This window comes from Lactuca sativa, chromosome 6, assembly GCF_002870075.4.
Source record: "Lactuca sativa cultivar Salinas chromosome 6, Lsat_Salinas_v11, whole genome shotgun sequence".
NCBI lineage: Eukaryota > Viridiplantae > Streptophyta > Magnoliopsida > Asterales > Asteraceae > Lactuca > Lactuca sativa.
The window spans coordinates 120,605,403-120,620,087 of NC_056628.2; the positions used below are offsets into that span (position 1 = coordinate 120,605,403).

The 14,685-nt window shown below is 34.1% G+C and overlaps 1 protein-coding gene across 1 annotated transcript; it reads left to right on the forward strand.

Annotated features, from left to right (window-relative positions):
* The first annotated feature begins 932 nt into the window (after nt 1-932).
* LOC111881438 (importin beta-like SAD2 homolog) lies at nt 933-7,203 on the forward strand. The gene is made up of 19 exons (XM_023877831.2): nt 933-1,196; nt 1,873-2,045; nt 2,111-2,281; nt 2,377-2,562; nt 2,707-2,903; nt 3,003-3,063; nt 3,559-3,633; nt 3,721-3,798; nt 3,931-3,993; nt 4,071-4,154; nt 4,249-4,409; nt 4,526-4,565; nt 4,663-4,806; nt 4,884-5,003; nt 5,105-5,329; nt 5,412-6,243; nt 6,318-6,523; nt 6,640-6,778; nt 6,868-7,203. The coding sequence occupies exons 1-19, from the start codon at nt 1,052-1,054 to the stop codon at nt 7,002-7,004; spliced, it is 3,237 nt and encodes a 1,078-aa protein (XP_023733599.1). The 5' UTR covers nt 933-1,051; the 3' UTR covers nt 7,005-7,203.
* Nucleotides 7,204-14,685: the final 7,482 nt, after the last annotated feature.

Consider the following 14,685-nt stretch of genomic DNA (forward strand, 5'->3'; position numbering starts at 1 on the left):
GCGTAACCCTCGTACGCCCGACATACAAGGCCTCGCAATCCCATCCGCATCTGCTTAGTACGCTAAGCGTACTAGCTATTCAGCTAGTACGCTAAGCGTACCATGTGACACACCTCACATACTACTCCAAGGGCTAAATGCAACATTTTCAAAATAAAAAGGGCAATAATGAAACATACCAAGATCCAAGTGTTACAATTTCCTTTATTTATCTCACGTGTGCAGAACGAGTCAACACGAGACCAATTCTGAACGGAGAGTCATCTCAACCAAAAAAAAGACCCGAAATACCAAGTCAAATAACGTTTATATGTTGATTATGGAGGATCCCGGGATTATCAGACTTCTTGTTATTAGCATTAGACTATAAATAACACATGTAATTAACATACTAGGGAGACACTAAGCTCATTCACGATACTTGTACTTACATTTACACATTCACATCTACATTCAATAATTTTTTATCAATAAAATCATTAAGACAGGTGATCATTATTACCTACCAATGTTTTATGTCGGAGACCCTATCAAGGATCAAGAGCTTTCCTTGTAACTCAACTGTGTCATTTTGATTATCATTTCTTACTTGATTTATGAAGTACATCACAATTTCTTATACAATTTGGTTAGATTCTAGTTAGTTTATTTTTAACCAAAACATCATTTACACGAAGAGGCGGTAGAGCGTGGGCCGGAGGGTGGGGGGAGATCGGGAGGGAGGGGTATTATTTTCAAGTTTTCTAAATAAAAAAAAATTAAAATCCTAAAAATTGGTCATTGAGGTATGAAAAGACTATACCTTAATTGATTTAAGAACAAAAAATAAACGAAGTTATTGTTTAAATATATTTCCAATCGTTATTGTTTAGTAAAAAACTCCTTTTATTTGTGGCCCGACAATACAAAAATTAAGATATTAGGTAAAGCTGTAAAGGTTCCCGCCATTGTGCATATTTTCGCGCCACCATTTATCCTAATTTATCACAATTGAAAGGACTAGTGCCTGAGCTAGGGTTCCGCCGTAGCATCGTCCATCAATTCGACCAACATGGAGTTGACTTCGCAAGTAGCCCAGCTTCTCAACAACACCCTCAGCCCCGACGGTGAAGTTCGCCGTTCTGCATCTGATGCTCTCGACTGCCTCTCTCCGAACCCCGATTTCTCCTTTGCTCTGATCTCCATCGCCGTCGGTGGTAATTTTCTCAATCTCGTCCCGTATTGCTTTGATTGAGTAGCTAATTTTGTTTGAGCTGTATACGCAAGTTAAACTGTTAATACATCTACTTATAAGATATAATTGTGTAGTTATTCTGCTCATTTATGGTACGTTTTTATTTTAAGAAGTTGACACATAGAAACAAAGCCGGCGTAATCAATCTAGATTCAGATTGTTTCCGTAGATCAATATACAGTTTCTACAGCAGTTAGGACTAATTTTCCATAAATCCGATTTTCACGCAATCTGTGTAAGTAATATATCACTGGTATAAATATCGGTGCTCAAATGGTATAAGCGCCATTGATTATCTTATAACTCTCATTCTTAATGTGCAACAAAGCCAAAACTAACTGTAGTTTTGTATATGTAAGGAAAATTTCTAAATTCTATTCCATCTATTCAAGAAAAAATCTACTTACTGTTTCTTTGTTGTACTTTCAAAATACAGAAACTTTTAATACTTGTTATAGTGTTTAATATGGTTATGAGTTGTTACCAGAAAACGTTAGAGTGCACTACAACTTGAAATTTAATGCTTGAAAGTCAACACATCTAGTAAATATCTTCTGGCAACAAATTAATGATTGTATGTAGCTGTAGTAATCTGCAATGAAATTGGAATATATTATTGAATTATACGATGATTGCAGGAGGTGAGAATCAAGGTCAAAGCATTGCTGCTGCAACATATCTGAAGAACTTCACAAGGCGTAATACGATTCAAGGTGAAACAGCTTCAAGAGTCAACAAGGAGTTTAGAGACAGGCTTGTACTTGCTTTGCTTCAAGCAGAACCTGCAATCTTGAAAGTGTTGATTGAAGCAGTATGTGTACTTACTTTTATAAATTATCTTTTCATTTGATCAGTTTTTAACACATGATTCTGCAGTTTCGTCCCATTGTCGATGCTGAATTTGTGAAGCAAAATTTATGGGATGAACTTGTACCTCAACTGAGATCAGTAATTCAAGATAGTGACCTGGTTAATAGAAGTGGGAATTCTAGGTGGAAGACCATCAATAGCCTTACAGTTCTCCAGTCAGTTATCAGACCATTTCAGGTGATCTAAATAGTGTTAATAGTGACTATTTGTGTTTCAAGTTCTTTTATGGTTTTGTTTTCACTAAAAAGTATGACCTGTTTTCTTTCTGGCAGTACTTTTTGAATCCCAAAATAGCAAAGGAGCCAGTTCCACCACAGCTAGAGCTAATTGCACAAGAAATTCTCATACATTTGATTTCTTTATTTCATCTATATGTGGAAGATCTGTGTGTTCACAATAAAGTTAATATGGATGCTGAGAAGAGCCTTCTCATAATGAGCAAGTGCATCTATTATGCTGTAAGTATTAATGTTCTTCGAGAAGAGATGATTCTTCTTTCTTGTTGTGAATACCAATCATAAAACAGCAAATTATTCAGTTGCTACATTCTGTAAATGTTATAAAATCTTTGTATTAAAGTAAAAAAATTGATGGTTTTGTAGGTGAGATCACATATGCCATCTGCTTTGGTTCCTCTGCTTCCTTCTCTTTGCCATGATTTAATTCGTATCCTCCACTCTTTAAAATTTGAAGATTGTGATTCTTCTGAGGATGGATACATGCTGAGGTTGAAGACTGGAAAGAGGAGTTTGCTTATTTTCTGTGCCCTTATCACCCGACATAGAAAGTTCTCTGATAAGTAATGCATTAACATAATAACTGTTATTTTTATGGATCAAGTTTGATAAGCTTCAATTCATGTCTATCACTACTCATTTTGTTCATTCTCTTTTTACAGACTGATGCCAGACATCATAAATTCAGCTGTGAAACTAGTGAAGTTTAAAACAGACTTCAGTGTAAGTTTCATTGATTGGAAAAAAATTTACTTTTATTTTTTTGTTTGTTATATCATCTTACATTCATTTATTTCTATTACAATATTCCCCTTACACCTTTTTTCGTTTGAAAGCATTGTATTTTGTAAGTCTACTAACTCTATGCTACAACATTTTTTACTTTAATCTTTTTTCTTATTAGGAAATTTTGCTTTGAAAAATCTACCAGTACCAGTAAAAATTACTTTATATTCAAATAACATTGCTATGATTGCACAGATTTTTTCAAATCACAATGTTGTAGTAGGAAGAAATTCAAGTGGGATGCTATTTTTCGCATTAACCCATTGCAAAAAAAACATATATTTTTTATACTGGGTGGCATCAAAGTGTTATTTTAAATCATTGCTTTTATTAAGCTGTTGTTTGAACTTTTAATGCTATATTTGCTTCTGACTTTATCTTTAACCTTTAATATAGTAGTGTATTGATTTAATTAATATGTGTTTTATACAGAAGCTGGATAATCTAGGAGAGAGGGTTATGTCTTTAGCTTTTGATGTTATATCTCGACTTCTAGAAACTGGCCCAGTGAGTTATCATTCAGTTCATCAGCCAATTAATATTTGTTTTCATTTTATTCCTTCTTACAAATGAATTATAATCATCTGGAAACAGGGATGGAGACTTGTTTCACCACACTTTTCATCTTTACTGGAGTCTGCAATTTTTCCAGCAATAGTAATGAATGAAAAGGTTTGATAATTATTGCTTCAATTTTGCTGTTTGTTATTATTATAAGTATTATGATGGTTGTTAATTGAAAATGCATTTGCATCAAAATATTAAGTAATGTTTACATTGAAATAATTTCTTCTTTTGGAGTAGGATATTACGGAGTGGGAGGAAGACTCAGATGAGTACATAAGAAAAAATCTCCCTTCTGAATTGGTATACACTTGTTCTATTTTGTGTTAATTACTTATTTATGCAACAATGATTCACCTTTTCCCCAATTTGTTTGACAGGAGGAAATTTCAGGATTGAGGGAGGACTTATTCACTCCAAGAAAAAGCGCATTGAACTTACTTGGTGTTATTTCAATATCAAAGGTCAGTTTTATCCTTAAGTCACTGAACTATGGAGTCCTATCCAATTATAGGCTTTATAGCATTGTGCTTGAAGTTTATTAAATCATGTTTGTAGGGCCCACCTGTTGCAGCTTCACTTACATCTAAACGTAAAAAAGGTGAAAAAAACAAACAAAAAGGTCGCAGTTCTATGGGGGAGTTATTGGTGCTTCCTTTTCTCTCCAAATTCCCTATTCCATCTCACACAAATGCACCAGTAAGGAAGATCACAAATGAGTAAGTTCACAAGCTCTTTTTCTGATTCAATAATTGTCAAATAATTTCCAAACTCCCCTTTGCACCTTTTCTATTAATATATTTTTTTAACTTTGTAATTATTTCATTCCTGGCAGTTATTATGGCGTTTTGATGGCATATGGCAACCTTGTAGATGTAAGATTTCAATCAGAAATGTTGAATTTCTTACATTTGTGAGATATAAAACCTTTTCCAAGACTATTAAATGTAATAATTATCATTTTACTTTCAGTTTCTGAAGGAGCAGAAACCTGCATATACAACTACACTAATCCGCTCAAGAGTGCTACCATTGTACAATGCATCTTTCTGTGATCCTTATTTGGTTGCTTCTGCTAACTGGATTCTTGGAGAGCTTGTTTCCTGTATTCCTGAAGTGCGTTTCTTTTTTCTTTTTTTCATTTTAGTCTCTTGTCTATACAAAAAGACATTAACGCCCTCTATTATTTTCAGGAGATGAGCTCTGATGTGTATACCTCACTGTTAAAAGCCCTGACAATGGAAGACACAGAGGATATTTCATGCTACCCTGTACGTGTATCTGCTGCTGGTGCAATCGCTCAACTTGTCGAGGTGTGTAGATTGAGATTGTTTTCTTCCGATTTCGCCCTTTGGTTTTAAACATTTGTGTTATTTATTTTTTTTTTTTTATATTCCGGTTTTGCCCTCTACAGAACGAATTCCTTCCACCCGAGTGGTTACCAATTCTTCAAGTTGTGGTTGGTAGAATCAGAGAGAGTAATGATGAAGAGACTGAGAGTGCCATTATGTTTGAGGTTCTTAAAACTTTAGTGGAAGCTGGAGGTGATGCTGTTGTACCTCATATCCCACATATTATTTCACTACTGGCTCAACATATTCTAAACCATATCCCTCTTAGTCCTGAGCCTTGGCCTCAAGTAAGTTTAATTTTTTTCCTTTTCATTTTTGTCTGAATAAAATTCTTTAGTTTTCAAAATAATATTTGTAATTTTGTGGTAGGTGGTTGCACGAGGTTTTGCAGCATTATCAGTAATGGGTCAGTGTTGGGAGGAATCTTTTCCTGGGGGAGTGGCGGATGATGCACAAAGTGAGGTTGTGGTTTCTGGTAGAGCCACCATTGACAAAGCTTTTACAGATCTTCTACAAGAAGCTTGGCTGAGACCTATGGAAGATGAAATTACAGAATCGCCCTCGCCATCGTCATGCTGCATGGACGATTCATCGACACTACTCGTATTCATCATGTCCAATCTCAACGAACATGATGAAATCCAGATAAAAAAAGTTACAAACCTCTTGCATGCATGGGCCCACCAGATTTCAAACTGGAGTTCTTGGGAAGAAGAAGAAGATTTATCAATCTTCAATTGCATCAAAGAAGCCGCTCACCTCCACAGAAAAATTAGTGTAACAAACTTCATTCGCAGGTCAAACAGCGGTCAACCCTCCATTATTGAAAACATTGGTAGCTTTGTCAGCAGTGCTTTTTCACAGTATCCATCTGTGATCTATCGAGCAGCATCTTCGGTTCATATACTCTTGCATCTTTCAACTTATTTTCCTGATGAAGAAATTGTAATGCGGGATTTGACCATGGCTTTTTGTCAGTCAGCATTTGATTGTTTTAGAGAACAACAATCAAAACCTTCTCTTTGGAAGCCATTGTTGCTTGCTATATGTACCTGTTATTCATGCTATCCTGATGTTGTTGAGAATACATTGGAGAAGGATCAAGTTGAAGGGTTAAAAACGTGGGCCCGGGCTCTTTGCTCCATCTCCTCCACTGAGTTTGAACATGGATTAACAACAGAGAATGAAATCAAGTTAACTGGTAAATAATTTTTTTTTTTAAATTCTTCTTTGAAACTCTTCACTGCATTATTTAATAATAATAAAATTTTCCAGTATTAACCTTGGCAAAAATGATTACCCGAATGATTACGGGTGGGAATGACGGTGGCGGGTTGTTGTCGGAGTGCTTGGCGGCAATGATGGAAGCGACTGTGCGGTTGAAAGAAGCTCAAGAGGAGGATGAAGATAACGATGAAAATGAAGATGAGAACAACACTGATGATGACACTGAGGATGATGAAGATGATGATGATGATGAGGTTTGACTTTTTGACTCTCATAGACCTTTTTTCTTTTTTTAACATTAACTGTTATTTGTATCAAGTAAAAAAAACATGGGATTTGGAATTATATCTTTGTTTGTTTTGTTTATTAGGATTCAGAAGATGATGGTGTACATGAAGAAACCGAAGAACAATTTTTGGAGAGGTGTGCACAAGCAGCCATTGAGATGGAAAACGGGACTAATCTGGAAGAAATAGATGAGGAAGATGAAGAGCAAGAAATAGAAATGGGTATGTATTATTAAGTTGTTCTGTTCTTTCCATATTAAGTAAAGAAGAGAACTTGTACTGTGACTGAGTAACATACTTTTTGTGTGCAGGAGAGTTGGATGAGGTTGATGCGCTAAGCATTGTGAAGTCATTGATAGAAAGTAATTGTGAAATAGTTTTGCAAAGAGCGGATTTGCCACAACAAGTTGTTTCAAGCTTTGTTGATGCCTTCCCTGGTTTGGTTTAGGGTGATATTTCTTTGCTTCTTTTGGTGTGTGCCATTTTTGCATTTAAATTGAGGAAAGTTGGTGTGATTCTTTTTGTGGAGTTATATGAGAATTTGTAGGTTGCATTATGCATGGGGTGGTGGGACATTATTTAATTTGAATGGTTTGACCAAGTGGTGGATGTGTATATTTTTATAAATGAGTTGATATTCATATGTATCTGAACTTTTATATTTTGTCCTCAGGTGTTTACTAAGTTTATGTGTATGAGTGTGATATGTATTTTGGAAGAAGCCATCTTTGGTACATGATTTTGCAAAGTAAATAAATAGCAATATTTGACTGCTGAATTGCTGATTTGTTGCGAGGATTCAAGACTCTTTGCTTTTGTTTTATACAAAACGGTGCAAATGGTCCCGGTGGTTAGTTGAAAATTGCTATTTTGGTTCAAAGTGTTTTCAACTAGCACTAGTGGTCTAAATTTTTTATTTTGTTCTGAGTTTGATTTAATTTGTTTTGAACTTTTATATAATGATAATTTTGCCTTTGCCTTTGTTTTTTGCTTTTTCATTATTTATTTAAATACTTTTGTAATTAAAAGAAAATAAAAATACTCTCTCTCTCTCTCTCTCTCTCTCTCTCATAAAAAATCGAGTGTAGTTTTTTCCTTCTTCACTTCAATTTGCAGGTCTAAATGAGTTTCAAGAACATCATGTTTAGATTTAGTTTCAAGCACATATCATGTTTAGATTTGGGTTTAAGAACAAATCCTTAAATCAGACACATATCATGTTTAGATTTAGGTTTAAGAACAAATCCTTAATACAGATCTAGAGAAATCACTGAACATGGATCTTAACTTGAAGAAATCACAAAGAGAGAGAGAGAGAGAGAGAGAGAGAGAGAGAGAGAGAGAGCCCACACTATAAGATATTTGTAGGATGGTTTTATATCTGACCATAACTCGTATGGTGTTTTATCGGATTTCTTTCGTGGGACCTTATTTAAAAGGTAGTTAGTTGAAAGTATAGCTTCCCCCCATATTGAGGGTGGCAACCCCAAACTTAACAACTTGACAATCATCATTTCTTTTAAGGTCTGAATTTTCTTTTCTGCCATGCCATTTTGTTGTGGTGAATAAAGTGCAGTAAGCTCATGTATGATACCATGAGTTGCACATAATTCCTCAAACGGTGATACATATTCACATTTACTGTCACTTCTTAGTACTTTAATTTTCTTATTAAATTGATTCTCAACTTCACTTTTATACACTTTAAACTTCTCTATAGTCTCATCTTTACTTTTAAGTAAATAGACAAAGCGTAATTTAGTCAATCATCAATAAAAGTGATAAAATACTTATTTCCACCTTTAGATGGAGATGATTTCATGTCACACACATCGGTGTGAATTAATCCAAGTAGTTCGGTTGTCCTTTGAATGGACTTGAAAGATTGTCGTGTTAATTTTGATTCAACACAAGTGTTGCATTTGTATTTTGAGTTGATGTAAAAGTGTGGTATATGATTGAGTTTAATTAAACGACGAAGAGTATCAAAATTAACATGTCCTAATCTAGCATGCCATATATTTGAAGACTCAAGCAAGTAAGTAGAAGAGTTATTCATTTCATTATCATTGTCACTTGGCTTAAGAGCCATTACACAAAGTTTAAACATACCCCTATTAATATACCCCTTACCCACATACACACCGTTTTTGGTTAACACAAATTTATCTTACTCAAACACCAAGCGAAAGCCATGCTTGTTCAACAACCAACCCGACACAAGATTCTTACGAATTTTGGGTACATACAACACATCATTCAACGTCATCTCTCTTCCCGACGTCATCTTCAACACAATCTTTCCAACACCTTGGATATCAGAAGTGGTCGAGTTTCCCATGAACAACTTGTCACCATTATCCACAACCTTGGAGTTTCTGAACCATTCTCTATTCGAGCAAACATGACGGGTAGCTCCTGTATCAATCCACCACTTCCTTGGATTGGACTCCATAAAATTAACTTCAGAAATAACCGCTGCAAGATCGATGTCAGACACATCTTTGGTTATCTTATCCACAACATTTGCCTCCTTAGCTTTCTTTGGAAGCTTGCAATTTGCAGCCCGATGACCCCGTTTGTCACAATTATTACAGTTTCCTTGAAACTTTTTCTTAAAAGTTCCACCTTTGGCTCCTAAGTTTGAACCCTTGCCTTTCTTTTGTAATTTTTCCTTTCCAGATTTGTTCTTCACAGAAGTTTGACCATGCTCCACCACATTAGCTTTCTCAGAAGTAGGGGTATAACTACTCTTTTGAGCTATCGTATTGTCCTCTTCAATTCGAAGGCGAACAATAAGGTCCTTAACGGACATCTCCTTTCTCTTATGTTTCAAGTAATTCTTGAAATTAACCCAACTAGGGGGTAGCTTCTCAATCATGGAAGCAATAGAAAAATGATCATTAAACCCCATACCCTCGGCATACATGTCATGTAGGAGGACTTATAGCTCTTGGACTTGGGACATAACCCTTTTGCCATCCACTATTTTATAGTCAAGAAATCGGGCAACCACAAATTTCTTTGTCCCGACATCTTCAGTTTTATACTTTTTGTCCAATGAGTCCCATAGTTCTTTGGCTGTCTTTGTAACAAAATACACATTATAAAGTGAATCAACAAGGCCATTAAGAACATAATTCCTACACAAGAAATTAGAATGTTTCCAAGCATCAATAACAGTTAAAGCTTGCACATCTCCTTCTCCTTCGAGCATCCGAGGAGCCTCTTCATTTAAGAATCTAGCAAGATTCAATGTGATAAGGTAGAAGAGCATCTTTTGCTGCCACCTTTTAAAGTTTAGTCCAGAGAACTTCTCAGGTTTCTCATCATGATTGACCGACATGGTCATCATTGGAGCTCCTTGAATACTAGGAGTACCATTAGGCTTTGGTGGTTGGGAACCTTCACCAGTAGTCATGCTACAAAAGGAAGCAAATGTAAAACTGTTAAAGATTAAAATTCAATAACAACTAAACTGTTAAGTATTGTCTATTTCCAGAAAACAGGTTCTAAAAAGCTGTGAAACAAAAGAAAGAATCTAAAAACTGTTTTAGAAAACAATTTCTGAAAACAATAACAGAATATGGATGCAATAACCTTAAACAGTTAGATACATGTAAATAGAAAAGCAGAAAAAACAGAAAATGTCTTAGAAAACGATTTCTGAAAACAGATTTTGCAAGTATGAGGGAAAAAAATTCATTTTTATAAGCACTGTAAGATGAAACAGAAACAATTTTTTTTTCAAGTTCGTATCGCACAAATGATTTGTTTTAAGACTGTTAGGAAAATAGAACCCAAAAACTGTACGAAAGAACAAAACCCTAAAAATTATTGACTGAGGCCTATGTTTAACACAATTTCCTTAAAACAAATTCGCCCTATATGAGTGTTTGTTTCCCAGGATACAACAGTAGAAAACAATTCTTCTAGATCTCCCGAACCATCACTTGGCCCAGATTATACCTTGGTTGCTGCAAGAGAGAAAAGATGAAGTAGAAGCATAAGAGAGGAAGAAAGTGATTTCGTTTCATTTGGTGTATTGAATCAGTCACATAGGGTTGTATATATACTACCCAATGTAACCGATGTAATTAAAACAAAATTGTAACTGTCACAATTAAATAAGAAAATTAATCAAGAAATCGAAACCAAAATCTATGATTAATAGCTATTAATTTGTTTTTGTAACTGTCAACCAAAAGGAAAAAATGTAAAAAGGTCCTTGAACTTTTCTGGTTGACCGGTGGTGCATTCGTGTCCGTAGGACGCGCGCTCGCACACAAGTTCAGTGACTCGAAGCCAATTTGACTTGCATTTGCACCCCTTGCGTGTGCGCGCAAGAGACAGTCTCGGTTCTAATAAGACTTACAAATGTAGCTATTCTTTGTAGTTATAAACCAATTTCCTTTTCATTCTCCCACCAATGTGGGATGAGTTTTAAAATCCACTTAACTTATTTATTTTCTCTTCCAATTGCCCTACTTTGAAATGTAATTTCTCATTCATTTTTAATCCGTTTTAGACGTGTGATATATTGAAACAAAGATATCACGGGGGAGAACACGAATATATAATCATTAATTCATTTTGATTATATTTAGAGTCCAAAATTTGTGCTAAAAAATGGAAAAAATCCATTTTTGGAAATTAATAAAACTAATTTTCCAACAAGATCCATAGGTTGCATGTACACTTAGGTAAATCGTTGTTTTGATTTTTCCGCTACCTAGTTTAGAGCGTATTTGATGCGTAGAAAACCCGACATATATAAGTCAAAGTTTATTCGTTCCTTTTTCCTTAACGGGAAAAACGATATCTTTGTCCCCTCGGTGATATGGTTTTAACTTATAGTGTTGGGCCCAACCAGGACTCGATTGATGTGTTCAATTTGAAGTCTTATGTCGTCATCACAAATCATGAAATCGGGAAACAAAATTTGGACAATTAGATTGATTCTAATCCATGTCTCATGTATGTATGATATATTGTAGAGTGGAGGAATATTTGATCACTTATCTTAGGACCAATGTCTGTTTAGTTTAGAGTTCAACAGTTGTTATGGAAGCACTATTTGCTGTTTAATTTAAAAGTATACTAGTAATTTAGTTTTAGACTTATCCAAGTGGGAGACTATTGGATTAAGTGTCTAAGCTAATAACTAAATACATACAATCTTGAATTATTAGCAAAGTCTTTTTGAGTTGCCCTCAAACCTAGTAATTGAAAAGGATGACTTTTAGAGAGAGAGAGAAAGAGAGAGAGAGAGAGACTGATTTATTAATTTAGTATGTGATTAATAAATTAATTAGAAACCAAAATGAATTTATTAATATATTATGAAAACAATATATTAATTAGATATTATATCATTTAATTAATAATTAATCAGGAATTAATTAGAGTTAATTTTGGGATTAATTAAAAGTGTAGGGACTGTTTGGTTATTTATTGAAAGTTGAAGCATGAAGATTCTCGAACCCATGGGATGGGGTGGACGAAATTGGCTAAGAATAGCCTATAATTTTCGTCCATAGGGCTAAGGATAAGGAGATAAGGCAACTTGATTATTATATTAATTAATTTGGGCCTTATCCCAAAAACCTTAGCTTTGGCCCCAAATTTCCTTCAACAATATAAACTCCTCCCTGGCATTCATAAGTTTGTGCACTCCTTTCCTCCAAGCCAAGGCCGAAATTTTAAGATCCCTTCTCCGCTCTCTTCAAGTATCCTAATTGCTAGGGTTGGGTGTGAACCATCAGAGGCATGAGATTTCTAGTGCTAGCTTCCAAGTGATTTCAAGAAGGATTGTTTGATTGTTTACTACAACAATAAAATAAAGTGTAATTCTTATAATTTTAAAATTACCTAGGGTTTTAGAGTTCTTGTTGTTTGATAGAATGTTACTTCAATAGAGTTATCAATAGATCTAATAGGCTGCATGTACCTTTAAGTGTATAACGATTTACCCGCGTCACTGATGCGGGGGATATTTAGCACCTAATTACTCCAAAATTATCAAACCCGGTAGAAATCCACATGTCAGCAAACTTATAAACTTGTTGAAATCCTCTTTTCTTGAAGAATCATTAGTGATTCTCATTTTTAATTAGGGTTTTGAGCGATAGATGGACCGAGAAAGGATTTTGAAAGAAAGGAGAGAGAGTGTGCGATAATGTTGAGAATGATTTGGAATCATCTCTATAAAAGAATAGAAATTAAATGAAAAGAAATCAAACTATTTAACTAAGAGAAATCAGATTATTAAAATGACATTAAAACGGTAAGATTAGATGGTGATAATCTGTTAATTGATTCCTAATTAAATGCCTATCATTTTTATTATTTAAAAAGAAATAAAAAATTCTTAGAAAATGACAAATGGAAAAGGTTGATGTGTCATTTTTAGAGAGCCTGTAAAATAAAAATGTAAATTATGATAAAATGACAAGTAGCAGAAAACTACTCTTTTATTATGTACGATAGACTTAATAGGTTTGGAATGGAAACTAAACCCATGAAACCCTTTTAGTGAACATTAAGTGAAGAAGTATGAATTTTATGTTGATTTTTAGTCAAGCTCTTAATCCATTAAGATGCTCTTATTATGCCTCTCATATGTGGGATGTTTAGAACTTATATCTTGCTAGAATTGATGGTTATGAGCTTGATAGTTAAGTGCTTAATGAGTGAGATTAAAAGGGGTGTAAACATAATGGTATTGTGATTTTATGAATCTGTCTCCTATCTTTCAAAAATCATATAAAATCATTGGATTGTTCAAATTGTATGAAAATATATCTATGAAAAAGGTATGGATTTCTTGTTTCATCCATTTAATGGGCTTGATCTGATTCCAACTACAAATTACATGCACATTGGTCCATAAAATTCATAACAAAATCTAGGAAACTCCAAATTACATGAGGTTTTGGGATGTAATTTGGTAAGAATATATCTTTACTTCCTTCGAAAGGCCTTATCATGATTCTATTCCCATGTTGGATGAAATTGGCATTCTGTGTAGTTTGGTGCAGGAAGATGGCTATTTGTAATATCTATCTTGTAAAATTTGTAATTAATTACAGAAAATTCACATGAGGTCTTGGAATGAGTTTAGAGAAAGGAGTCTAGTTTAAGATATATGTTTTCCAAGGAATGATCCTTACTCCTTTTGGGATGTTGACCATCTTTATATATTGGTCTAAAATACTGGTTGATTTTTATAGCAAAATTGTAAGATTGTAGAAAAATATAGAAAGAATGTTCGAACATGTTTTTTATATCCGCGAAAAGCTAAGAAAATGTTATTTAGCAATACATGTTAACCTTTAAAATAAACGGGGATAAGTTGGGTAAATCGATCCACAAATTGATTTTTGTCACGACAATAAAAGTAAAAATTAAGTAATAAGTATTATTAAGTGATACTTGAAATATGAACCAAGTAGAATTAGAGGTTATCAATATGATATATAAGTGTTCAGAGAGGGAAAAGTTTATCTTAGCCCATACCAGTAGTGTTGAAAGTTCATCTTAGCCTACAACAGTAGTATTGTTAAGTGATTTGTTGATTTAAGTGAGTTATACTAACTTATTTATTATGTTGACCTTGTCTATGGTTATTATTCCCAGAAAGGTGATACGTTATTTTTTATTACCGGGAAGAGGAATAACAAGTATCATACAAGTTATAGCGCAAAACAAAACCACACTACAAGTACTCGACTTTTATGAAATAAAAAGTCTTACCATTCGTTATTTGTTGAGTTTTGGTTGTTTTGGTCTATGGTTTGGTTTTTACTTGAACAAACAAACAAAAAATGGTTAAAATAAGAAAAATATAATGAGCACATATGAGACACTACTACCTTATATGATATATTATTATAAACTATTTTTTTCTAGGAATTATGTTATCTCTCCCATTTACATCTTATTATTTGTTAATTTTCACTTTCCTATCACTCGAATATTTATGTTTTTCTCCCTTATATGCATATTTGGATCGGATTCCAATTGCAGCCTTTTCATGTTCGATACAAGTAAAAAGTGGGCTTCAAAAAATTTAGAAATGGGCCTTGCATGAAGCTCATTCATGCTATATAAATATATAACAAGCGACT

Bases quoted from the DNA above. Each gene is read 5' to 3' on its own strand.
- LOC111881438 (XM_023877831.2), top strand. From the start codon at position 1,052: ATGGAGTTGACTTCGCAAGTAGCCCAGCTTCTCAACAACACCCTCAGC. The intron at 3,064-3,558 runs GTAAGTTTCATT...TGTTTTATACAG, and splicing joins AGTTTAAAACAGACTTCAGT to AAGCTGGATAATCTAGGAGA. The intron at 3,799-3,930 runs GTTTGATAATTA...CTTTTGGAGTAG, and splicing joins CAATAGTAATGAATGAAAAG to GATATTACGGAGTGGGAGGA.